Genomic DNA, 27,259 nt, shown 5'->3' with positions numbered 1-27,259 from the left:
CAGTAGGCATACACATCTACCAGGCAGAGCATACATGCGACACACCATGAGAGCAAGAAAGGCTATCACACCTGAGAGACCCTGAGAAAGAATTGCTGTTGCCTTTTCACAGCCTTCCCTAGAAATGCAACTTCTCTGTTTGAAACAGCCAGGAGAAGACTGGGAGAGGGGGGAGCAGCCAGAATTGGAGACAGTTTGGAACTGCCGTTATCCACAAGGGAAAAAGAATGGAGCCTCTCCCTACCTGTAGGACCCTCAATGAGGGAAAAGACTAAAACCGGCCAGTGGATCCCCCTGCTCCCTCCATGCATAGCAGTGAGATAAAGGGAAGTTTTCTTTCCAATCCAAGCCAGAGAGACAGTAAAGCACTCAGCAGTGCCTGAAATACTTCAGTGCTGGTTTCTTATTTCTGGAAGTTCACAAAAGAACTGGAATGAGAAGGTACTAGATAGAACATGGGGGTCCTGGGAAAAATGTATCTGACTGGTAGGTTATGGGAAGAAAATATTTAAGATCCATGGGACTGGCAGTCCCAATACGTGTTTTCCATTTGGAATACCTAGGATTGTTAGTGGGGAGACCTGCATGGCTGACTCCAAGAGCCTCTAGTAGTCTCCTGGCTCTTCTATTTCCCCTTTGAATAGTCAATCCCAGAAACAACTACTCTTCACTCTCCTGATCCTGGTGTCCCCCTTGCCTAAACCCTTCAATTCCACCTCAGTTCTCCACTCACCCGGAATCTCTCTGCTGGTGCGCTACGTGCCACTTCATTTAAAAGTTTGGATGTTCTAAAATTAAATGCGGAGCCCAACAACAGGATTTTCAAAGGCAGAAGAGCCTGATGACTATTGGAGGGTGAGTAGGGTAGGAACCGGGAGAGGCCGGAGAGTCATGCAGAAGAACAGACAAAGACTATCTACCAGAGCAGGGAGCCAGTTTTGGAGTAATGGAGATTTTTGATACTGAAACCTAAAGGACTAAATCATTCAGATTGTGAAAAAGAACACTGAATGCATCATAAACCTTTGCATCTTTTTTTTTTAGAATGATTTTTTAATTTGATTTTTAGAATAAACTAGTCCACGATCCCTCACTCCTACCGTTATCATTTCACTGTTGCTTTTGCAAATAAAGGTCTCTTCAAAACACACTACAAGCATTTCTCATGTCTTGCAGCGTACTGCCATCCTGTGGCCATTTACATTTCATTTGTTTAAAATGACACCTTTTTAAAATTCACAACCATTTCCCCCTCCACAGTTAAATGTACTCTGTGATAATTGGATTATTTACTACGTGTTTAGTTTTCCTTCTCACACTAGTTTTCCTTTTCACACTCGGGGGGGGGGGGCATGTTCTCTAATGGTTGGCTTTGTTTTTCTGAAGTCTGAAGTAAAGCCCAAGGACATATACCATTTATAGTTACATATTAATGAACAGGTTACTGATAACGTTAGTTGAATTTATTTACCTTTGTGTTTTTAAGCCCCCTACAGAACCTTCAACTCATCCGCTTCCTATGTGAAAAAATGTGATAGGACAAAGGCCCAATTCTTCTCTCATTTAAGCCAGTTTTACACTTATATAATTCCACTGATTTACAGGCAGTATGAAACATCCACCTTAAAAGGGGTAATAACTACATAAAGTGCAAGGCAGTGGAGAATCAGGCATTATATCATCACATACCTTTGGGCACCAACCTATCATAGTTATTTAGTAACAACTTGTTTCCCTAATGTTACGTATCCCTTCAAATAAATCCCAAGTTGGCACTGACAGAAGGTTATCACGCAAAGACGGGTTTAGTGAACTACATGAAATGCATTTGCTGGTCATAGTCCAATTCCTAAGTGTCCGCATCACAAATCACATCACCATAATTGGAAAGCTTTTTGGAAGTCTCAATAAGGTGGACAAGGATTAAATGGACCAGGGTGAATTAACTCCCTTCTCTCAAGTTATGTCTACACAGCACACTCCTTGCGGTGGCATGTAAAGTATATACACTGCATGCCCCCTAGCACGGGTATAAATAGCAGCATAGACATTGAGGTACTGCTTACGCACGTCAAAACACACTTGAACCCTGTGGGTATGCACCCGGGCATGTACCCTACAGCCGTTCTGCAAGCACTGCATTCCTCCCCCACCCCCATAGGAGGTGATCCTTCTAGAATAAAATTTCGGCGCACTGGCCAGGCAATGTGGAGAAACTTGAGTTGTTGCTGCCTTTGCTGTACGTGTTCTGTGGCTTGAGGACCTCAGCCCTTGGGGGTGTCTGTCCAGCACTTTTCATGGGAACTAAATAAATAGCAAAAGATAAAAATATGTAAAAATTGAAAATTCACTTTAGGACATGAAGGTATGAACTTTCCAGCTACTAGAAATAATGGCTGAATGCATTACAGGTAGACACATATCATCTATACAACCCCATTGTCATGGCCCTAAGTGACTTAGGAGACTACGTTCAATTGAAGATGAACAAGATTGATGCTCTTAAGTCATTTTGGCGCTTTTGAATATTTTATCCATTATTCCTTATACTTAGCATAGCAGAAAAACAGATACATTGTAAAGGCGTGAGCATTAGCAATCCAGCCATCTTTATTTCAACAGCACTTTCTATTGGGAAAAACAAAAATAATTGCTAATTGTTTTACAAATACATCAAAATGATAAAAGAAAAATAAACATGTACAAAATTAAACAACATAAATGCCCAAGAAAGCATATGACTAATATCACAATATACATTTAAAGAATGCTAACAATGTTTAAATAAAAATTATCCTGTTATGAAAGAATATAGCACATATCATATAGATAAACTACATGCAACTGTACAGTATATTTTAAATAAGGATTTCTCATGATAATGTGAGCAAAATCTGAGTTATTAGAACACCAATACAAAAATAAATCCTTATAATACTACTAAAGCAATTTTATCTTCAAAGTTTTGTAGACACTTTAACTAATTGATCCTCACAACATCCCTGTGAGGTAGATAAGTATTACTATATCCGTTTTATAGACAGGGGAACTAAGTTACTTGTCCAAGGTCACCCAGCATCATCAGGGTCAGACCTGGAGCAAGAATCCACAACTACCTGGCTTCCTGTTATACTGTCATCTGAGGTTTGTATTACCTCTCTATTATGTACAATTTGAGTTCAGTTTATTATTTATAGTACTAAAATACCAACAAAAGCCACTGAGCGCAAATGTAACATTTTAGTTCTAAAGTTTTAAGCTGATATCAATTGTCTTTCACTGTATTTCAATATATTTGATCTTCCATATAATTTCCTCTGTTTTTGAGATCTATTAGGCACCACATATCTAGTGGACTTAATGGGGCAAATTCTGCTCTCACTTATATCTGTAAATTCAGAGTAACCATCAATGGGGTTACTGCAGTGTAGATGAGAACAATTCTAGGCACATTTCTCCTAGATTCCAATAAAGCCTTTGATATGGATCATGAAAAAGTTAGTGACAAACCTATTAGAAAATCAAACCCTATTTGAAAAGTCAGAACAATGTTACTTGACTATTATGATAGAATACAAAACTCTTTGAATGGCTATAGATCAACAGAGGAATTATAGATGAAAGAGAAGAGAATCAAATTGGAAAGAGGCATCAGGTATAACAAAGGGTCCTAACCTGGCAAACACAGTATTGCCATACATCAGAAGAAAGAGCAAACTGTACATTAATAATATAGATGACACCATGTTGGAGTAATTCTGAACACACTGAAAGGCAGAAGTGACCTAATTGACATGAGTTTAGAGACTGGGCAAAATGAGGCCAGATGGAGCACTCTACAATTTGGGGCACTTCATCCTGAAGAATAATATTCATAGAATCATAGAATATCAGGGTTGAAAGGGACCTCAGGAGGTCATCTATCCAACCACCTGCTCAAAGCAGGACCAATCCCCAATTTTTGCCTCTGATCCCTAAATGGCCCCCTCAAGGATTGAACTCACAACCCTGGGTTTAGCAGGCCAATGCTCAAACCACTGAGCTATCCCTCCCCCCTGTTTAATATTGTAAAACTCTAGGGAGCAGGAAGGTCAAGATTAGCATGTATAAATTTGTAGAGAAGGATTAGGGAATTTAACCTGTACAGTCTGGAAAAAATTTGGTTCTGGGAATAAGACAAATGTCGTACCTGCCCAAAGGCAGGAGGATGGAGGATTTCCCTAAGTCTATTATCTATGATCTTTTGGAGAAAGAAAAGGTTCAATATTATATTTAAGTTTTCAATCCTTTTGGCCAGTTGTGTTTTTCTGAAGCTATTATGTCTGCTGCTGGCCACGGATACGTATTGAATGTGCCACTGTGTGAGAGTTAACTAGATTTATTATCTTTCAAAATGTATTTGAATGCGAAAAAAGTGAAACAATGCTACATCAGATTTCTCATATTAACCAAATAAGACTGCAAAAACTACCCAATGCTTATCGAAAAGTAAAGTTCGTCTATAGAACAGGTTTCCTTGAAGATGATAAAAAGCAAAAAAATAATAGTATGTTGGCAAGATATAAGGCATAAGCATTACCTTGGATTCATATAACGAATGTGTAGTGTGGGTTATTACTCATTCACGGAGGATCTGATGCGAGGGGCATGATCTAAAGTTCGCTGGAGTCAATGGAAAGGCTCCTATTATGTACATTGATTTAATAGGTTTTCGGATGAGATCCTAAGAGTGTAAGCAATGGGATATGATGTCAGTAGATATGAAGTCCGAAGTAGGGGGGTATCATGTAGTGATAAAGAAAATTCCAGAGTAAAACAGATATGTAGAATAAATGGGATAAAGACAGCACATCAACACAAGCTCTGGGTAATTATTATGCTCAGCCTCATCTTTGTTATAAAATACAGAGAAACTTTCTTATTACATTGAACAAACTTCTGCTCTGTCACTGCAATCCAATCAATTGATTTAAGTCAGTGGCAAGCTTTTTGGGTAGGGACTCTCATTCACTATACAGTGGTACAGCACCCAGGACAATGGGGCATCAGTCTCGAGATGCTACTGCAATATACGTGTTAAATAAATACACTACAACAATAGCAATAGTATTGCATCAGTGTAACAGAGCAGAATTTGGCCCAGTCAGTGCCTTAAAACAATTCAGCGGACAATCATTCTATTTCAATATAAACTGAGTTACATTACTGCACATTTCAGTGCAAGACGGTTCCACGATATATGGCTTATTAAAGTGGACAGATTGACTGTGTACCAGCTCCTGAAAGGTAATGTGCCCTCTCCCTTCCCACTCAGCAGAGGGATCGCACCTCCACGCAGGATATCAAGGTCTAAGTGGGATTCACAGGCTCAAGTGCAATATGTAAGAAAACAAGATCCACATCATTCCATGCAATCCTAGATGTACAGAGAAAGAAGCAAAAACTGTACACATATAGGGCTCATTCCTGCCCCCACTGGGTCAATTATAAGACTTGCATTGAAATAAATGGGAGCCTACACAGGCAGAATTAAGCAATCAATTTTACATTAATTATTGCCCAATGGTACACAAATGTTTGCCTTAGAGCATAGTTTTCTGAGTTCTGAACATTTTAGAAAGGAAGATGATAGGAATTTTCTAATCTTAAGGTAAACATATGTAACTGATATGTTTTATGTGTCATGTGTCTTCAGATATACCGAATATTTGCACAGTGCATTTCAATTAATACATTCTACAATGCAATCAATTGTTCAAAAACCTGAAATTTTGATTCTAAAAAGCTCAGATTAAATAGCCAATTAGATGAATTGATTCTTTCAATTTTTAAATCAAAGATTTTTTCTTTGGAACACACACAGGATTAATACTTACTCTCAGATCTGAGGATGCTGAACCACACATGGGCTCTCTTATTATTTCTTCGACAGAGAACAATTTTGCCAGATAACAAACAAAAGTTTTCTTAGTGACAAGACAATATCTGCTTTTGGAGTTTACCCTTTTTGATTTATGATGAGACAAAATGAGCATGATAGAAATAAGAAAGCACTCTCAGTGAACTGGACATGGTATTGTATTGCCTCATTACTATTGCAACAAAGATAGATTAGAAAGCATTGGTGCACAAGCCTGTAAATTCATGGTCACAAAAAATGAACACACCTAAAGAAATGCCTTTTAAACGTGTGTTAGAACACGTGTTCAACAAAACAGATTGTTTTAACAAAGAATAGAACTAGAAATGCTCACATTTATGCAAATTCCATAAAGATATATTCATTTGGTGGTCACGCTTTTACAAATATAGACTCAAAGGAACCTATCCAGCTTTGCAAACCACATTTAAACTTACAAGTGCATGCATTATACATTTTTACGCAACCTACAAAGGTAACTTGATTAGAGTTACACTTGCCAATTTGCATTAAAAAGGTTCATAATGGTTAACCACGTGCCATATTATACTAATGTGTAAATATTTTTCTGTTGAGTGGATCCCAAGCTAAGTTTATTATATAATTTAGGGCCCTATTTAGCGATGAATGTTGAATTTCCTTTCCCCCCTCTTTTAAAAAAGCAAAAAGGGCCTCTGGCCTCTTCCAAGCAAGTTTGTGAGGTGACAGCTGTGTCCCTCATCAGTATGCTATAGATCATGTGCCTACTGATCAGCCAGGGAGGTGCTAGCCCAGAAGAGGGCAGAGAACAAGGGAAAAAGCAGAGATTAGTTAAAACACACACACAGGTTACACATTCTGAAGCAGCATAGGACTGGAGGAACATTATGATGAGAAGAGACTAACGAGTATGGTCATCTGGATACTAAAGTCCATATATGGCACAAAGAGGAGGAGTTTAAAACTGAGATACAGCAAATAAACTCAAGAATCGAGGTGATGGAGCAGGATCCGTTATGGAGGCACTGTGGTATCATACTGATTATTTTGGATAAGGAGAGTTGACCTGAGATATACCATACCAAACAGGAGCATCAGGATTTTGATCAGCAGGATCCAATGGGAATTTAAAGTCAGCATATAAGTTAACTGAATTTTAGGTATCGATATTTGGTATCATATAAACAATTTAGGCTGAACTAACCAGCATCATATTCCATGATGAACCCTGGAATCAGGCAGTTAAGTGAGTTGTCTGTATAGCAATCTAGTCTACATGGAATTTTATGTAGAGGAAGTGACGATAAAGCTTACCAGAACACTATCGGGCAGTTAAAGCTCAAAATTGACTTCTTTAAACATCTACCTTATATCTACATGCTTACTCCAACTCAGACAAGTCACTGACTTCTGGCATTGCTATATCTTCTGTGCTGACTTCTATTTTTGTGACTCTTTTCTAGTGGTGCTGCCCTGGTTCTGTGGACCCCTGCCTTTGCTGGAAGCTCCCTCTTGAAAGATAAGCAAGGCAGAAGTTTGATCCTGGAGTTGAGCAATTATATACTGATATCACACACTGAATAGCTGAACAAGCTCAAGGTTGGAGTTTCTAGAAGCATAGACCACAGATTGACCAAAACAAACAGGAAATTATAAAGGACTAAATTGTCATTTACCATTATCACTTCAAAATAGGACAGAGTAAGGCGAGTGGATCAGAAATTTTAAAAAACAGACCAATTATATGCAAGCAATAAGAGTCCTCACAAATAAAGGCACTCCCACAGTTGCATAACATTGATGGATAAGTCCAGGCAGGGGAAATATGCTTGAAGTTTACAATTATTATTTTTGTTTTTCAAGTCAGATATTTTTCTCAATCTCAACTGCTTTCTTAGCACTCAGCACACATTACAAGAAACAAAAAAAGACAAAAGTGAACTGTATAGTGTACATCTATTGAATCTGACAGTATTTAAAGAGCTCAAAAAATGACTCTGTCTTCCTGTGTTCTTTCCCACCAAAGTGTGCTGTTTAAGGTTCCAAAACTATTATCTTCCTCTTCTTGTTCTTTAGCAAGCTCCACAAAAACCTAAAACGGACGAAAATGGCATCAACAGTGTATTCAGTGTAAGAGCATTCAGACTGCAAGGATTGGAGTGCTTACCAATCAAATAAAATTAATGGAAACGAATTACAAAAGTGGGACCTATTGCACTAGTATCTGAATAGGTATACTGACCCTTCAGAATGGAGAGTTAAGATTTCTTTGTTACTATAACACAACAGAAGAAGAAGTAGCCTGTACCAGATGCAAGTTGCAGAGTATCCAGTGTCAGCAATAATAAATCCATGGATTTATCCAGTTTGCGCAGGCAAATGACACGGAATTTATTTAATCAAAAGTTAGTAATTCCTAACGACAGGGATTTGCTTTGTTCCAATCGTTGTAGTTTCCATGCCTTTTGTTTTTGACTCTTACTTACACTCTTATTTTGAAAGTCAATGGGATTTATGTTCTTAAATGTTTATCTCATTTTTGGAAATGGCACTTCAGCTCTTACTTGGCACTTTTGAAAATTTTACCCTATAAAACTATAATCCACAGATATTTTTTTTTTTACAATTATGAAATAAAATTTGCTTCCTATACCTGTTCCAGGGTTGCTTGAGAAAAGCTGTACTCCTCGATATTAAAGGCATGTTTGGCTGTTAAAAGGATTAAAAGAATGCACATTTAAGAACAATTAATCATCAAATGCCTCAAAAGGACTTTATTTAAATCTGTATTATTAAATGATTCAAATATCTATTGTTAAATTCACTAAAAATACAGAGGAGTTTTACAATTAGATGGCCCAGCTCAGTGCAATGCCATGTTAGAGCAACTGGTTCAGGTCTTAGGTTGCAGTCTCCCTCTCTCCAGAGTGGGAGGGGATTGGAACAGAGACTGGAAGGTGGCATCCACACAGTCGTAGAAATTAGACGTGGAAAAGAATCACTGACAGTGTCATCCATCCAGCAGTACCAAAAAACCCACGACACTATGTCTTGTGTAACGGACTCTAGCTGCATCTTTACTGAACTGGTTTAACACTATACCTTGGAATATATTTATCAACATTCAATCTGTTGATCCTCAGTCCTTATGGCCTATTTTCTTTGAAAGCCTTAAAGGTGTCTGGGTACCCTCGTATCCAGTCAAAATCCTCTCCAAGACCTTCCTCTCATGTACGGAGTCAGGCTCGCCCTCTGAAGGTGTCTTGGGGCTGCATGAGGAGCAGCAAGGTCTTATTCCACAGGTAAAAACTGTTATGGGTTTAGCTTCAACTCCCAAGCCCTAACCTCTGTGATAACAGGCTACAACCACCATAAACTTTCTCCATTCCCACTGAGAAACCCAGTGACCCCTCCTAGCCATAACCTGATATCCCTGCAAAAAGAAAAAAAAAAGGGGGGGGAGAGAAGGGATAAGCTCCAGGCATTTTGAACTGATATGCTAATACAACGTAGTTCTCAGACTCCTAGGGATGATGTTTAAATTATCTGTACAGCGCCAGGGCTGTGAGAGTAGATATTCAGACAAACACAAAAAGGGTTTCTTTCAAAAGGAATATATAATCTGAGTTCAATATTGCAATGACTCACAAAACTGTGTGCATTTGGTGGTTGGCATATGGGAAAGACAAGATTACAGTGATATAAAACTTTTGGGGTCTGATCAACACCACTGACTTTACATATTCAGAGATGTTAAGGTGAGAAAGGACTATTATGTTAATCTACTCTGAACTGCATAACATAGGCTATAAAACGCCATCTGGCCATTGATTTACCACAGCATCTCTTTAAGAAATGCATCCAATTTGACTTCAAAGATTAAACAATGAAAAATCTACCACATCTCTTGGCAATCTGTTCCAGTGGACAATTACCCTTACAGTTAAACATTAGCATCTTATATCCAGTTTGATTTTTTTTAAGTTCAACTTTCAGTCATTGAAGCTTGTTGTGTTCTTTGTCTGCTGGATTAAAGAACACTCTAGAATTAAATATATTCGTCCACTGTAGGTACTTATAGACTGAGATGGGAACTGAACCAGGTCCTTGTTGCATTCACATCTGTTTAGTTCTTTTTACCTTGAATTGTGTACATAGGTTAAGAGTAAAGCAGGGTTATAGAAGTTAATGGGTTATGAGGAAATAAAGTTAAAAGGGCAGGAGTCATGGAATGGAGGTTAGCATTAAAAAGCTAACTGAACCAAGTGGATTTTGAGGAAAGATGTGAAGAAGAGTAATGGTACATGGTACACAGGATCAAGGAGAATATTTCAGGCTGCACAATAGGCAAAATGATTTCTATTTACCTCATTTGCTTGGCAAATACTTGGCCTTACCTTCTTCCAGTTTAGAAAAAGACTGAGAGAGCGACTGTACATCTTCCTTAGGAATTTTATATGCCAAAATGGAGGCAAAACTGAAAAAAACCCATAAAATACAGTGTGAGATTTTCCCAGGCCAAAATTGCTGAAAGCAAAAGGAAAGAAAAAAGTTTCACATGACTAAGCGTAAGTTCATTTTCTCAAGGAGGAGGCAAAGCACTGCAAGCTAATCATATAGTGACACAGGGACATAGGAATTGCCATTGTGGATCAGATTATTGGTCCACTAACCTGACAAAGGCCAGAACCAGACGCACCAGCCAGGACTCCTTTCAAGACACCATCAAAATTCTGTGTCACCCCCCTTTGGCACTCGAGACAGAATCATCTGCACTGTCCTCACTTATCAGGTATTCTCTCTGGTGGACAGTTCAAAAATCTCCCAACCACCTGGTTTAGTCCATTTAAAAAGGGAAACTCCAAGGTCACATCCTAAGAATTAAGAGGCTGACAGAGTCACCTGACAAGTGTTTGTTACATCCCAAATTTCTTGGACCGGGGCAGGGGTAAAGATCCAGAATGGAAAAATCTGTCACCAGATGATCTCCTTTCTGAGATTGACCTCTCCACCAAATACTGCCCCACCTGAAAAAAAGTCTTTGGGTATTTCTAGGATAGGCTTTTCCTGGGTCCTTGTGAACAGTAAACAAATTAGAAGAAGATATTACTGTTAAGAGTGTGCATTTATCCACTGACAGAAATTCAAGTAATTTAGTGTTTCAATAAATTTATGACAGGTTTCAGAGTAGCATCCGTGTTAGTCTGTATTCACAAAAAGAAAAGGAGTACTTGTGGCACCTTAGAGACTAACCAATTTATTTGAGCATAAGCTTTCATGAGCTAATGCTCAAATAAATTGGTTAGTCTCTAAGGTGCCACAAGTATTCCTTTTCTTTTTGCGAATAAATTTATGGAAGAACTCTTGATGACAGGACAAAAGGGATGTGGACCAAGCACTCCTAGAAGAGGCTGAAGGCAGCTCAGACATTTGCAGGACTATAGGTACCATCCATATTTCTTGGAGTGGGAAAGAGGTCACTCTCAGCAAGGAAATTACCAGGTCACAACTGTTACAAAAGCATAATTTTGGTCTTGCTATCAATAAAGGTATTTTTCTTTGCTAGCTTTCACGACATGTTCTCTTTTGTAGGCTTATTTTCGTACATATTTTATTTAAAATGTGGATAACATGATATCACTAATTACTTATTCATAACACACTGACAAAAATGAAGCATGCATTAATACAAATATATATTTTTCCTTGTAAGGACTGTATTTAATAACTTTTATTTCATCGCTCTATTTAATAACTTTTTACCTTTCCTGATGATTTGCATTTGGGAAGATGTGCAAAATCTGCCTGTGAAGAAACGCCACCTGTTGTACACCTGCTGTTTCTTTTAATTTAATTTCCAAGAAATAGCCTCTGCCAAATTTGCTCTTTAGATGCTGAACTGAACCAATACACCTACAGATCGTTGAGACAAATATAGAGATAAATATATAGCAGAGCTGTTTTCAATCGTTTCTTTTTAGGAATTAGATTATTTTATGACAGGTTTCAGAGTAGCAGCCGTGTTAGTCTGTATCCGCAAAAAGAACAGGAGGACTTGTGGCACCTTAGAGACTAACAGATTTATTTGAGCGTAAGCTTTCGTGAGCTACAGCTCACTTCATCGGATGCATGATTTTATGAGAGGCTTGAGATGAATACAAATGTGGCTGTACTTTTTGAATGCTATAAATGTGTTCAAGCTGAGACACACCATGTTTCTCTTATGCAAAAGTTCCAAATATCCCTGGACGACTAAAGTCCTCAATACCTTAACTGTCCAGACACCAGGATTGCAACTCTATCACACACAGCTTCAGCCTCTTCCATATAATGAGTGGTCAGAATAGCTGCTCTCTGTTTGCTTTTAAATGCTGCTCGAATTGCCCTCCTGAAAATGAATGAAAAATAATAACTACAGCTACAAATTACCTTTAACATGACATGTCGTATGTTGGGGAAATAATACTTTAGTTATAATTAACACAAACTCCTCAGCCACATGATCAGCTTTTTTCATTCTAGGGCAAAGAAAAGCAAATGTATATATTTCTTTCAGTTATTCTCAATTAAAATATATTAATGTCAGTATTTTGCAGGGCTTTGGACGCCCACTAGTCTCTTAATCCCAACAGCCTTATTATTAAAAGAAAACGCTAATTTAAAATGCAAAGTCAATACTGGGAAGGCACACAGAAGCAGTTACTGATCCTGTATTAAATCTTGCCTATGCTGGCCTCTGGGAGGAAATTTCACAATTTGGGGAGAAAGGAGGAAACATTTCTTTGGTGGGTTATTTTTCTTTAAAATGATGAAAGAAGCTACTCAGAAGTTTGGATTGTCAGAGTAAGTTCTAGGAGAGATGGGTTAGCAGGAAAAGAGCAGTTGCAATGATCAAATGTGCATGATAAATTATTTTATCACATGGTTCTGCAATTTGTCAGCTGGCTCTCGAATTCATCCCCTGGACATTACTATGACAAGCATGGTATATCCTGTATCAAAAACACAAAATGGTTTGCTACTTGGCTTCCAGAGGCACTGCCTCTTTCTCCAGCCTTTGTTACCACACTGGTGACAAGCAGAGGAACTCAAACTGGAGCTCCTTTGGTTTAACCTTGTAGCTTCGCATTACCCAAGAGAGTCCCACAACTCTTAAAAGAACTCTCCTTCCCATCACATTACAAAACCTACCTAGTTTCTTAGGCATCTGGGGAGGGACAGCTGTAGGAAGAGGATGAATTTGAGGAGCTCGGTTTATTATTCCTCAATGGGCCAATATTATGGAGGAGTCTATTCTTTCTGTCCTTTGTATTCTAATTATGTTATTATTGTATTCTAATTATGAATTTTAAGTTGCTGTGAAAGCACTGAGTTGCGAATGTATGCTTTTGATTGTTATAAATCAAACGAAAGATTTAGCTTCAAAGGCAAATAAGCTATTAATCTGCAAATGATTTGAAGACAACATGCAGAGGCAAGCAGTTTATACAAAGCTAGATTCTTGGCAGTGCACAGAGGTAGCCTTCCTTAATGTTAACAGCAAGTTATTCACATGACTGGAAAGAAGAATAAATACATGATTTGGCTATACTAATCTATGGCATGTTACCACTGTGACCTTTGGAGTAAGAATATTACTATCATATTATCCTACAATGTAGACTTTTTTTAAAAAAAGTGTGGCATAATGTTACACTCACCACATGTGCTGTTTGGCTTTAGGATCCATACCAGTAGATGGTTCATCTAGCAACGTAATCTGGGGATTACCCAGCATACTTAGCGCAAAACATAACTGACATGAAAGAAGGAAGGTTAAATATGATTACACAATAGGCCTCATGTTATGAAAATACTGAATTCAACTTCTTTTAAAACCTTCTTCATACCTTGCGTTTAATTCCAACCACTAATTTCTTTGTTGTTTTCTGTAGATGGTTTTTCAACTCAAGGGCACTTGCAATGCTGCAAAACACCCAATGCACAATATCTGTCTCATCAATCACTGAGAACATTGTTTAAGAAAGCAGATAGATTATTAATCCTCAAAATATGCTTTGTCATTTCTCTTAGTACAATTGTTAAATAACTGGTTACTCTGCTAATTACAAAAATTATTCTAATGTTTTTTAAAAAAATCCTTATAAAAGTTTTTACATTGCTACATCTTATGCCTCTCACTTAGAAATCACTGAGTAAGCTGGATGTATATAAAAATCAAAGGCATTACATATTGTTGGGTTTGTCCCTTCCAAACCATAGTCACCTCTTGCTCAAAACTGCTAAAAGCAGTCTACTATAGTCAGACAAAAACAGAGCACAAGAAACCTATGACATCTATTGTAGACTATTAACCTATTAGAACCCAGCTAAAATATGAGTGCAAGCAAAAAATGCTGAAATTCATTTTTACCGTTTTACAACTTCTTCCACATCAGTTTTACTCATTCCTTTGACAGATCCATATATTTCAAAATGCTCCTGCAACGTAATATCTGGCCAAAGTGGATTTACTTGAGGACAATATCCCACAAATTTAGCAGAATGATCCTCACTATTCAATCCTAAAGAATAGTCTCCCATCAGCACCTATGGAAAAGACAGGCCTTACTCAACAGTATTTTCATAGGCTTTGCTTGTCTCTATAAAGACCAAAAACTATTTAGAGATGCTGGTGACCAAAATGGTAAGAAAACAATAAACAAAAAATAGATAGCCCAATTCCTTTTCTATTAGTTCGCAGCGACATACTGCACCTGGCCAGCAGTTGGTTCAACGTCTCCCACCAGCATGTTAATCAGTGTGCTTTTTCCAGCTCCATTTGGTCCTAGCAATCCAAGTATTTCTCCTGAATAAAATAAATACATAAATGACAGACAGAGTGTTACCCATGCATTCCAGGAACAAAATATAGTACTTCAATGGTAACTAATTTAACGCCAACCTTTTTTTACGCAAAAAGAGACGTGTTTAGTTGCCACTTTCTTTATTTTTCTCCCAAGAAGAAAATCCTTCCTTTCATCATATTCTTTATGCAGACTGCTGACCAGAATTGCTGGTTTCTAAAAAACAGAAGATAATATAATAACTGAATTATTTTTTAAAATATAAATGACAAAAGCACTCGCGCCAATGGACAAACTGAAAGTTTATCGCAATAAAATATGGGTTTTTTTTTTACATTTACCGAGGTTAGACAGAGAGATTTAGATATTCCTGTCTTCTTAGTAAATCATTACATTTCTGCTTCACCATGGCTACACTTAGGCACAAGCAGGGGTTATCACCATTATCTCCACTCAGAGTCCCTGTTTTTCACTTCTAAGTCCTCATTGTCTCTATATGCTGCAAAACCATTTTAAGGGTCCGATTCTGCACCTGATCCCTATGCAGACAACAACTCTTAGGAAGCAGCAGCAGAATTATGCTCAAAATTGCTGTCAGAGCTGCTCATATGCAATACACAGCACATCTCCTCCTCCTCAAGGCTTGATCTCAGTGGCATGATGCACCTAACTCCTACTAGCCCGAAGTGTGAGTACCCATTAGCTTGGAATCTAAAAGTACCAACCCAACCAGACACAGAGCTGTTCTTAGGGCAAGAATTCTAGGTTTTTCCATGGGTAAGAGGTGGTAAACCAAATAAATAGACACAAACAAGGAAGGCACTGGAAACAAAAGAAAATAAGTACTGACGTCAACTCACGTGAAAAAAATAGAATCCTATTTGCTCATCTGAATCTTTTTAATACAAAATAATTCAAAGTAGTAACTAATTCAGAAGACAAAAACAATATCTAGTTCTAATATTTCCAATTAAGCATTAATTTATTATTTCAGAGCTGGCATATGTTGATTTCTTGATAGCAATTTTATCTGATCTCACCCTGTCCCCTGTGATTCAATCATAATTACACAATTACCTCGTCAGAGCTCTGGCAGCTTGTCTTTTCTTTAACCCACAACCTCTCTGCCTTTACGTCTTCATCCTCATTCTCATTATGTGGATCATCTTGAAATTTCCATGTTTTGATCTTTGTAGTAGTTCTAAAGAGAGGAACAAATATTAATTTCTGTTCAGTCGTCTTTAAACAGACAAAGCTTCCAGGGATTTCACTGGAGAGCTGCCTGATTATGGACAGAAAGATCAAGTCCTTTGTGTTTGTTAGGCAATAAACTCATGCAATTAGCCATATGTGAATGGGGAGAAAAAAAACCAGTGGAAAACAAGTCTTTAAAAAAATAAAATTCAGTTGTCACTTAAAAAGAACTGCGATCAAAGGGAATAAGCCAAAAAACTGCACTAAAGTAAGGCTACTGCTAGGTCACGCCATAGAAAATCAGGTCATTTAAACGTAAACAAAGCCCTTTCCTGTTGATTCTTAGCTACAGAAACCGGTGAATATTAAAATTATTTCACAACGGTTACACTGGTCTTACTGTTATAAAGAATGAGGTAAATCTCCAAAGCCGTTTATGATGAAATAGCTGTACAATTTCTATTAGCCTCTAGGAACAGTGTGCAGATAGATGCCACAGCCCATAGTCAAAATTTTCCCACTACAGCCCCAATCCTGTTAACACATATGAGCAGGTATTTGACCAGTTACAAGGGTTTTACTCCTGGGGAAATTCTGCGCCAAAAAGTTAAAAATTCTGCAACAGAAAATTAAAATTCTGCACACAGTATTTTCAAATTCTGCATATTTTATTTGTTAATATAACACCATATAATCACACCAGTTTCAATTATTTTTGGTCATTTATTTCAAAATACTTGTCAGCAAGTATGTCTGTAACAATACAGATGACAAAAAAGATTCAGAAAATATTTGACGACAAATAGATTTCTTACTAGCCATATTAATACAGAACTCTGAGTAATTATTCATTTAAACTACAATACAGAACCATATTTCCCACACCTCCCTACCCGCAGAAGCAGTGAAAAAGCTGGAGGGAGTGAGGGGTAATGGAGGAGCTGAGGGAGAGGGAAATAATTGCTGGGAAGATGTCTGGGTGTGAACTTGGAGGGTTGTTTGGTATGGGTGGGAAAAGTATGGAAGAGGGTTTTTTTGGCAGGGGAGGGGAGGGGAGGGAAGGGACTGTTAGGGAGCTTCCCCCATGCAGACCCTGGCTGACCCCTAGCCTCTCCCATTCAGTCAGGCACATGTGTCCCTTCACCCCACTCAGACACCCACTCCCCCCATCTGCATGTGTCCTTGCACCCCCTGTCCACATGTCCCTCCACCTCCACTCAGTCACCCACTTCCCCCATCCCCACGTGGCCCTGCACCTCCTCCCCATATGCCTCTGTGCCCCCACTCAGCCACCTGCCAGCCCCATGTGGCCCTGCACCTCCACTCCCATTCAGCCCCTGTCCCAGGCTGTCCTCCCCCACCAGCCCTTATGAGCCCCTATCTGTGACCCCCACCCCCAGCAGCCCCACATTGTCTGTCTCCCCATTGCCTCTGTCTCCCGACCTGGCCTACAGGCACTGTGAAGAAGGCTCTGCAGGCTCTTTCTCCTCCCTAGCTGACTGGCAGAGGCTGCTGTGTTCTATTGCCACAGCACCCTCTGGTGGGCATAAGGTAGAATTGCCAAAACTTTTCAGTAGAAGCTGTTTCTGTGCAAAAATATTAAAAATATGCACGGCTCATTAATTATGTGCACGCACAGTGGCTCAGAATTCCCCCAGAGGTAAGGTTTGCAAGATCAGGGCCCTTGTCTGCATAATGACAGAACTCTGAAATTGTCCAAATATTGGTCTTCCTTCAATATTTTAAGAGATAGGTATATCTTCTGCCTGGATAATTAATTTGCATATTGTACTTGCTTTTATATAGTTGATGAATACAATTTAAACTTAGATCAAAGTGTAAGGATTGTCAAAGCCATAATTTATTGGTGTTTAAAGACACAGTCCAGGTGCTCTTTTTCTTGTAAAGTATTATACCTTGCATAATATGTATCACCACTTGATTGTTAAAACTATGTACCAATGCAAATCGGCGACATTTATGCAGATTTTTATGCACGATTTCTGAATACTATTCATGCTGGTTAAATGAAAACGTAAATGTTGAAGTGTCAAACAGTGTAAGGCAATAAACACATTTCATTAATGCCAGTTTAAAATTTTGAATTAGATCTGTTTCAGAGGGCATATCTATTGTTTTGTAATATAAATATTTGCATTAAAGCTTGGTAATATGTTCTTCCCAGTCGTAATTCTGAAAATCCTTTAAAAATAACGGTCAAGTAAGTAACAAGTGTTTGCATATAGGACTAGATCCTCAGAAAAGCAGCCATTCAACCAAAGGGCTACTCTAAGTTGTCATAGCAGCCACTCCAGCTCCTCTTCCCTCTCACCTCTGGCATATCCAATATGCCCAAAGAATCCTCAGCTACCTACCTACAAAAGGGACTTAAGAGCCCAGGATCTGGCCCACACATTCTAGTGCCACCATTGTCAGTTATAGTAAGCCAGCAATTATAAATTTTCTACTTCAATAGTACGTGAATAGCTTCAGTTACAAGCTCTTACATTTAAAAGCCAGAACACTTCTATATACTATAATATTTTGCACTGGTATAATGCATAAAACATTGCCATATTTTGTCTCCATTTAGTGGATAATGTCTGATAACATCTGTTAGTGATCCATGATGTCTAGAAAACCAAGCATTTTTCCCTAAACATAATACTTATTTCAGTTAATGCTCCCTTCCTGTAATTTTTACCTGTAGGACTTTCTAACTGTAGGTCTGACTGTGCAATGGCAGTCAGAAAAGCTAAGAGAATGCGAGGAACCATTAGGAAAGGGATAGATAATAGAACAGAAAATATCGTAATGCCACAACATAAATCCATGGTATGCTCACACCTTGAATACTGCATGCAGTTCTGGTCACTCATCTCAAAAAAGATATATTGGAATTGGAGAAAAGTCAGGCAACAAAAATGATTAGGGGTATGGAACAGCTTCTGTACTAGGAAAAATTAAAAAGACTGCAAATGTTCACCTTAGAAAAAAGAGACAAGGTGGGAAACCATTAAGGTCTATAAAATCACGAACGGTGCGGAAAAAACGAGTAGGGAAGTGTTATTTACCTCGTCACATAACACAAGAACGAGAGGTCACTTGATTAAATTAATAGGCAGCAAATTTAAAACAAACATAAGGAAGCACATCTTCACACAGTGCAGTGGAACTCATTGCCATGGGATGCTGTGAGGGCCAAAAGTATAATTACATTAAAAAAAGAATGAGAAATTCACATTGAATAGGTCCATTGATGGTTATTAGCCAAGATAGTCTGAGATCCAACCCCTGTCTGTAAATCTTCAACTCCCAAAAGCTGGGACTGGACAACAGGGGATGGATCACTCAGAGTTGCCCTGTTTTGTTCATTCCCTCTGAAGCATTGGGCACTGGCCACTGTGAGATGACAGAATACTGGGCTAGATGGACTGTTGGTCTGACCAAGTATGGCCGCTCTTTCAATTTTACAGAGTTAACCTGAGTTGGACACACAAATGTTATGAGGGAATGATCCTTCTATTAGTCGTTCTAGCAGAAAAGCATTATCTAAATTATGTCAGAGACATACGTATTGATATAAGGATGATCGCCAGTACAGAACAAGCAATGTCTGCACTGTTTTAAAACATCAGGATAATGCAATAGGACATATTACTCCAGTGACAAAAGGATTTTTGTTTTATCTTTGGTGGGCCTTCTGCTGCACATTAGCTACTCCCAGTTAGTGCTACCAATACTATCTTAAGATGGCTTTTTCAATACAGAAGAAGAAGAGATCCTATTAAGCAACACAGACCTGAAAAATGGGTCCTCTCTTATCGATTTACCTCCATTTTTCACTTCAAGATATCGCAGGAGGAACAGCCACACTACACACTGCAAATAAGGCTAAAACAGACAGAAAAACAGTTACAGTTAATCAAAACATTTCTAGCCCCTTGAGGCCAAAACAGTTGTCCATGGGATGAGTTCTATGAAATGTTGATTCCCTCGCAGCAGGAAGGTGTTCATGACAGACTCCAAGGCAGTGAAATCACGTCACTAATTAATTCCATTGGAAGTCAGATGGGTATATTTCCAAAAACTGTTTCATATGGCATAAGTGCTCTGTGTTGTTATAATTAGAATATATTTCCAGTTTTGTATAAAATATAAATGAGTTATTTAAGAGTGAAATATGTTTTAAATCAGTACTTTTTAATTAATATTTCTGAAATGGTTTTCTGAAGTTTGGCCCACAAAACAGAACAGAGAGGAGAGGAATACGTTATTTTAAGTAAACTGGATATGTCAACTTTCTCTTTTAAAGAATCCACTCAAATCTGTCGTAGGCCAGACCCTTTGTTACTATGTGAAGGCTGTAACTTGGACTCAGTTAAATGAGCCGGTATGTCTCAGTCCAGTTCCTAGCAGACAAGAGACTATATCACAAAAACAACATCTCAGCTGGGCACTCGTTGGCAGACTCAATAGGGAGGCTAATGACCGAACACACAAAGTTTGAACTCTTCCATGATCCCAATCAGCAGTCTTATCTTCCAAGGGTAGGGCTGAGCCACACTGCTGGGGCACTAGGTGTTGAGCTGAGGGAGTGGGGCAGTTTATGCCGCTGTTGCCTATTCTGTAATCATTTTTTGGCTGCAGAGCAGTAGTTAATCCACTATCTGTTATAAGCAAAAATAAAATTCTTGAACACCTTACAACAGGAATGTCTTTAGGAAGTGGCTTTTCATTCAAAGTTAACATTTCCTAACGTATTTGACAAACAACTGGTGCTTACCGCGATAACTGCTACCAAGAGTTTGTCCCAGGGGTCATGGTATTTTTCATTCTTTTGTAGGTGTTTCCATGATACCTGACAACGTGACGAATATTTACACAAAGAACTTTTCATCAAATGCCACATTTTACAACTAAATTTAAATGCAAATTATAATGAATTATTTAAGACATTTTATTTATACACTTTATGAGCCTCATTCAGATTTGCACTGGCTTTACATCAGTGCAATTCCATTGACTTCTGTGGAGTCACTCCTTGTTTACATGGATGTAGAGAGAGATCAGAATCAGGACCAATGTATTTTGTCAATTGCAGGCTCCCAGTAATCAAAACAGCTCAACTCCACAGACAGAGGGACATGGAATTTGCCTTTATGTATTTAACAAATGCTCTGTTTCTTCCAGATTCTGAAAATAAAACATTTAGCTTACAACAAGGGGATAATAAAAGAAACTTTTTCAGCAGTTGGTGCTATTTATAACCCATTAAATGGCCATCAGGCATATTACAGGTCAATGCAGAAGGCAAAACTCCCCATTCACTTTATATATATGTATGTATGTATGTATTCATTCTATTAGCCCATGTACTAGGGCCCTTGAAGTGACTTTCAAAGTTCTCAAGTTAAATTCCTTATAAAAAGGAACCAGCCAACATCCCAACACCCCAAAAGCTTACCTTTATAAAAGTAATCAGGCATCCAATAAGAGGATAGATGGGAATGAAGGCACAGAAGACATAATGAAAAATGGTGGTTACCATGAAATATCTCAGAAAGAATGCTACTTCAGTGACAGCAGTAGAGATCAAAGCAGTCTAAAAAAAAAGAAAAAAAAAGCCATGTATTTTTATCCAAGCCTATCTCACAAACTGACATGGTTATAATATTTAATACAAGTTGTGACAAGTTAGAAAATTGTCTGTATTATTTCTTATGAACATTATGTATGATTCGGTTTCCTTGTTCAATTTTATATTGCTGCCTGACTCAGTGCAGTTAAAACAGGCTCTAATGGGGGGTTGTAAAGGTACCTAGGATGGGTAAAACAATGACACAGATGAGACAGCTTCTCAGGTACCCACTGGGCCTTCAACTGGGGGAAAGAACCTACCTGGCTGGCACCGACCAAATGAGCACGTTTTCCTATTTCAAGGCTAGGGCGGATATGAAAAAAAACACTGAGGGGTTAAAAAGGTTGCCTGGCAGAAAGCGAGGGAAGAAGCGGTCAGCTCAGCTGGAAGCTAACAGGCACACAGTCAGCACGCAGCAAGGCTTGACATACAGACAGACTGACTTGAGACCCAGGGTCTGGGAGCAAGTTATGTGTAACTTGGTGCTCAGAGAGAATGGGGGACACCAACATTGTCATGCCTACGTAGGGGAATGCCAAATATGGGTAAGACAACATGCATATAGGTCTTTGTTATTTTTAAATCCACTTCTCTCAACTGTGTACCATCCGAGCATCTTTGTTTTGAAGAAACTGCTTCTGCATACTATTACTGACCACAGGCTGCCAAAAATAGAACTCTGGCTCAGCTGCACCTACTAGGTAACATGGTTGGCACCCAGAGAAGTGTAATCCAGAGACCCGGTTGGAAAGTGGTTGGCTTGCAGGATCCTACACCAAAGAGAAGTGGAGGCACAGGCTGGCTACCAGAAAGGGGTGCACTCGAGGGACTGGAAGATGTTCTCTGAAAGAACAGCCTGCCCCAAGATTGTGACACAAGTAATCCCTTGTCTTATTCCACACTGAGTATAACTATTCAAAAGCGTGTGTTGCTGTGGCAAGGAACAGAAGCAAAGAAACATGTATATTGCCTCATAGTTAAACCCTTTGTCGTTTACTTAATTTCTCTCCTTTTCAGATGCAAGTTCGAGCAATGTCAAATGGTTTAAATATGAGGGAATTATTTTCCAGAAATGATAACTGAAAAAAAATGTTGATTTGGCTTGAGGGGAAAACATGTTTAAAGTTAACTAAATACAAGAGGCAGACTTACCATTGAAAAAATAAACGACCAAAATTCTTTGGTATTTTGCACTTTTTTAAAGGTGAAAGAGAGCACATAAGTGAACAGAACTACTGATGGTACATAGCCAATAAGGCAAAAGATCTACAAGGGAAAAAAAAAAAAGACATTTCTTAGAAAGATTCATCATATACCATGCTGTCAGAGTACTCCGTATACCCAGGGGTACAAAGCTGTTATTGACATTTATTTTGTAAATGCCTGAATACTTTTAGAGTACATTTTCATCTCCAGTTGATCCTCTGTCAGTTAAAAGCTAATTTAATTGTTTTGAGATGCTGTACTCAGCATGATATGTGCTATTAAAACTGTCTGCTAAAAAATGCAAGCAGGGCAGCAAGTCCCATCTCTCAGTTAAATTTAAATCGTTTCTCAAGTGGCACTATCGGGTCTCACATAAACACTAATGATATGCATATTTTGGTAAGCATTGCAAGTTTCATCCTCGATTAATTTCACAAACTTTTACAGAAATTAAAACAAGAGCAGGCATGTTGGAGGGAGGGATGGAACCGCAGTCAAATGATAGCATGCCAAGTACAAAAAGGTCAAAGGAAAACTCAAAGTTTCATAGTTCTCACCTAAGAGAAGAGCTCTGGCTCGAGAAGTATGGACCCTGGAAGGCCTGGGATCCCCAGCCTCAGGGCAGGGGACCCTGGCAGGCTTCCCCAGAACAGGGTACTCTTGTAGCCTCAGCTGTTAAGGAGCCGTAAGTGTGGGAGCTGGGGCTCTCAGCTCGCTGTCTATCTGCCAGGCAGGCTGCTGTGAAGGTGGGAGTTTGGAAACCCCAGTAGCCTAGCAGGTGGGCATGCTAGTAGGAAGCCAGTCAAGTTTCCAACAGAAATCTGCCTGGCAGACTGGGTTCTGTCAGAACTTTGTCAAAACTGAACGGCCTCGATGAAACATTTAGATTTCAGCGATCTGGCAAATTCCAGTGAAATACCATTGGGTGAAATTTTTCCGACCAGCAAACAAAAACGAACACGTCATATTTCTTATATACTTTGATAAAGAACTTTAATGAGAACAGAGTAGTAAATAAAACTAGACTTACAACAGCAAGGAACTTCCAAGTATCGAAATAAACACTATGATGAAATGCAAATAAGCTTCCTATCATCAGAACAAGAATAATGAAAAATAAAGGAAAGTCAATGATGGCTTGTCCACTCCAGTAAGCAGATGGATAAAGACCGGAGATCTTAAGCTGAGTGTAGGCTTTGATCTGTTAGAGGAAATAAAATTACAATAGGTGTCAAAAATGCCACAAATGGCAGTTACGTTAATTCTTATTAATGCTTACACAACTTGGGCCTAATTCTGCTCTCAAATATACAGGCTTTACACTAGTGTCATTCTAGTGTCTTCACTGGAGTTATTCCCAATTTGCAATTTTTAAGTGCCGGGGAGGAGGTCTGTGTATCCACATTTTTCCACAAAAGAACTTGCTAGTTTTGGGAAGAAGGGATAGAAGCAAAACATCCAGTATGAATATGGACTGAGTGCCCTCTATGATCCTACTTTCTTTAGTTTCAGCTAGGCATCCAGCTGGTAGTAGGTTATGAAAAGACTAGAGTGCCCAATTCCATCTCCAAATCTACAGCTAGTTCTTCTATATGCAAAAATCCCCTGTTTCAGCTCACATTCGTATTTGAGTCATATAATTTGTCTCTGCAACTACTTGTTAGTCTTATATAAAATATAACTTTATGTACATTTATTCTTGGGGTAGGTGCATCCAGTAAACAGACACATTTAAATTTATTTGAAAATTGAGGAGTTCTGACACACCACTTGGTTCTGAAGTTGTTGTATACTCTACGAATAATCCCACCATTGCGTCCCAGACAACAGCCATTACCAAGTTATTACTGCATGATTATATCATCCAGTAATGGCCTTAGAAGAAGGTTTTATATTTGTTTACATACTGAAGATTTAAAATGACCCAAACTGCATAGTTCAAATTGAAGATTACCTTATGGTTTTCTGCATTTTCCATGGCAAAATATGGTGGCACCCCCGTTACAATGATTCCTAGTAACATCGCTTGAAAAAAAGCCTCCAGTCTGAAAACTGTGTCATCAGTCTCCTGAAAAATAATTAGACTTCGGCACTGGGAAATCAGAATATACTAGAGACAAAAAACAACTCCTCAAACTTTTTTTTTTAAATTTCTAAACATGATTTCCTGTGCTGTTGTACCTAGACTCCTAACAATGTCACTTTAGTTGCAACTTATTATAAAAGTCCTGTGCAGATTTTTCTGCACTTTATAAAATAATATGGTCAGAAGAGAAAGAAAATGGCAACTATGAATAGTTGACTACTGTAACCGCCTCTTTGCTATCCTTGATTACTGCAGCCTTGCTCCTCTCAAGTCTATTGAGAATTCTGCTGTTAAGATCATCTTGTTTCTTTAATCATATTATCGCACATTTTGAGTCTCTCTTCTGGCTCCTCGTTCACCTCCCCATCAAATACAAGCTTCTTGAGTGAAAATCCTGGCCCCAATTAAGTCAATGGCATAACTCCCATTAAATTCAACAGGACTAGAATATCACGCTTTGTCTTTATCTTTAAGGCCCTTCAAAACTGAGATCCACCCTACCCAGGTGATCTAGTAACGCACCAAAACATTGACCTCCACCTTCGTTCCGCCAACATTCCCAGCCTTACTGCCCATCAGCTCAACCCTATACAACTGTGTGCTTATACATGGGAAAAACTCTGATAAAATTCTACCTTATCCTGTTCCAGAACCCTCCTTATGACTCACCTCTACCACAGTCTAATCAAAGCTAGGTGGGTGACAAGCTCTGATCACTCCTCTTGCCCTCTCCCTTTCCCACTCCTTTTCTTGCTACCTCCAACCACCAGTTAAAAATGCCCAAACCTACAGTACAACAAAGGTGTGCTAGTTCATCACCATACTAATTTGAGTTTGTGTCATATTTCAACCCCCTACTCATACTCTGTTTGTGTCCTTAGATTTGGAAACATCTCTTTTCTATGTTTGTAGAGTGCCCTGGATTGGGGCCCTCGGGCATCACTATAATATAAATATTTACTATGTATAATTATCTTTAAAAAGATCTGAATATGATTTTTTAAATTCAAAGCTGTACTGCTTAATGTGCAATATTTAATTACCTTAGAAGCTTTAAATGGTGAAAAAGATAGTAATAAAATCGGCTTGAATTAAATGGCCACGCTTAGAAATGTATTGAATCGTTCTGACTTATAGCTACATTTTGTCACATGCTCCAATACAGGGCTAGCCTCAAGAAGTGCCTAAATAGTCAAAGCCACAAAACTGCATGCACAACTGTGATTTTGCTACCGTTTCCTTTGTAATTAGGCAATTTTAAGCCTATGATACTTCCTGATTTGAACTCCACCTACTTGAATGAATGGGTTACTCCAGATTTGAATATTCTCAGTCACATTTAAGTTGCGGAGAAACAGGTTGCTAATGATGTTCATCAAAACAGGCAGAGAGTGCACCATAGTGCTGTTGAATACAGCTGTAAAAATGGAGCTCTACAAAGAAAAATATTTTCCATGTTAAATTTGCAACATGAAGGTTAGCACTGAAGGTTATGGTTAGAAGAAACCCTTTGTACAATACAGAACTTACTAAAAAGTATAAAGAAAAGGAGGACTTGTGGCATCTTAGAGACTAACCAATTTATCTGAGCATAAGCTTTCGTGAGCTACAGCTCACTTCATCGGATGCTGTAGCTCACGAAAGCTTATGCTCAAATAAATTGGTTAGTCTCTAAGGTGCCACAAGTCCTCCTTTTCTTTTTGCGAATACAGACTAACACGGCTGCTACTCTGAAACCTAAAAAGTATAGTAATGCAGTACAAATATTCACAATCTAAAGGGCAGAAACGTAACCAAATTAATTCCAATGAAAATAACTTTATGAAAATGTGCCCTTTAGCTACAAGGTTGGTTGTTATCTAACTTTAATACTTGTTTGCACTGCTGTTGCAGCAGGGTTGGGTCCCATGGTCTTTGAGAGACAAGGGGGGTGAGGTAATATCTTTTAGTGGACCAGCTTCTGCTGGTGAGAGAGACGAGCTTTCGAGCTACACCGAGCTTTTCCTCAGACCACTCTTGTGACATATGGGGGCAGATATTCAACTGGTATAAACAGTTATAGTTCCACTGAAGTCAGAGCTATAACAATTTACACTAGCTGAGGAATTTGATGTTAACTTTACCAAGAAATGGGAACAAAAGGCAGGACCTTCGTGTTGCAAATTGTTTCCTCTTAGTAACATGAGGTACAATCCATGTTTCTTCAAACCTTACCATGTTCTTCCACTTCAGATCACACGTTGGACTTGAAAGACAGTGCTTTGATTTACATATTAATACACGCACTCCAAGACACGCACTTCTCTTTCCATACTAGAGCGTTGTTGCAAGAGCAGTTTGGGTGAGCTGCGAAGGTGAACTGAGAATGAGCTGACAGTCTAATATGA

At 38.6% G+C, this 27,259-nt stretch overlaps 1 protein-coding gene across 7 annotated transcripts in view; it reads right to left on the bottom strand.

The window, feature by feature from the left end:
• Positions 1 to 2,586: 2,586 nt before the first annotated feature.
• Positions 2,587 to 27,259, bottom strand: part of ABCA5 (ATP binding cassette subfamily A member 5) — a 60,100-nt gene continuing 35,427 nt past the window's right edge. For 5 of the 7 annotated variants that reach the window (XM_073311234.2, XM_073311233.2, XM_073311237.2 and 2 more), the window contains 18 exons: positions 26,168 to 26,305; positions 24,741 to 24,854; positions 23,817 to 23,987; positions 22,733 to 22,846; positions 21,407 to 21,544; positions 20,726 to 20,800; positions 19,742 to 19,833; positions 15,823 to 15,946; positions 14,844 to 14,961; positions 14,656 to 14,747; positions 14,313 to 14,488; positions 13,789 to 13,864; positions 13,600 to 13,694; positions 12,168 to 12,287; positions 11,663 to 11,812; positions 10,297 to 10,376; positions 8,553 to 8,608; positions 2,587 to 7,991 (listed from right to left, as the gene is read on the bottom strand). In XM_073311234.2, the coding sequence (XP_073167335.2) occupies positions 7,884 to 7,991; positions 8,553 to 8,608; positions 10,297 to 10,376; positions 11,663 to 11,812; positions 12,168 to 12,287; positions 13,600 to 13,694; positions 13,789 to 13,864; positions 14,313 to 14,488; positions 14,656 to 14,747; positions 14,844 to 14,961; positions 15,823 to 15,946; positions 19,742 to 19,833; positions 20,726 to 20,800; positions 21,407 to 21,544; positions 22,733 to 22,846; positions 23,817 to 23,987; positions 24,741 to 24,854; positions 26,168 to 26,305 (2,037 nt within the window). In that variant the 3' untranslated portion in view covers positions 2,587 to 7,883. Of the gene's footprint in view, positions 7,992 to 8,552; positions 8,609 to 10,296; positions 10,377 to 11,662; positions 11,813 to 12,167; positions 12,288 to 13,599; positions 13,695 to 13,788; positions 13,905 to 14,312; positions 14,489 to 14,655; positions 14,748 to 14,843; positions 14,962 to 15,822; positions 15,947 to 19,741; positions 19,834 to 20,725; positions 20,801 to 21,406; positions 21,545 to 22,732; positions 22,847 to 23,816; positions 23,988 to 24,740; positions 24,855 to 26,167; positions 26,306 to 27,259 lie in introns of those variants that run through there. The other 2 variants (XM_078848730.1, XM_073311239.2) reach the window with 2 other exon arrangements.

The sequence above is a fragment of the Lepidochelys kempii genome, chromosome 14, assembly GCF_965140285.1.
Source record: "Lepidochelys kempii isolate rLepKem1 chromosome 14, rLepKem1.hap1, whole genome shotgun sequence".
Taxonomy (NCBI): domain Eukaryota; kingdom Metazoa; phylum Chordata; order Testudines; family Cheloniidae; genus Lepidochelys; species Lepidochelys kempii.
This window is presented reverse-complemented; position numbering and strand designations above follow the sequence as displayed.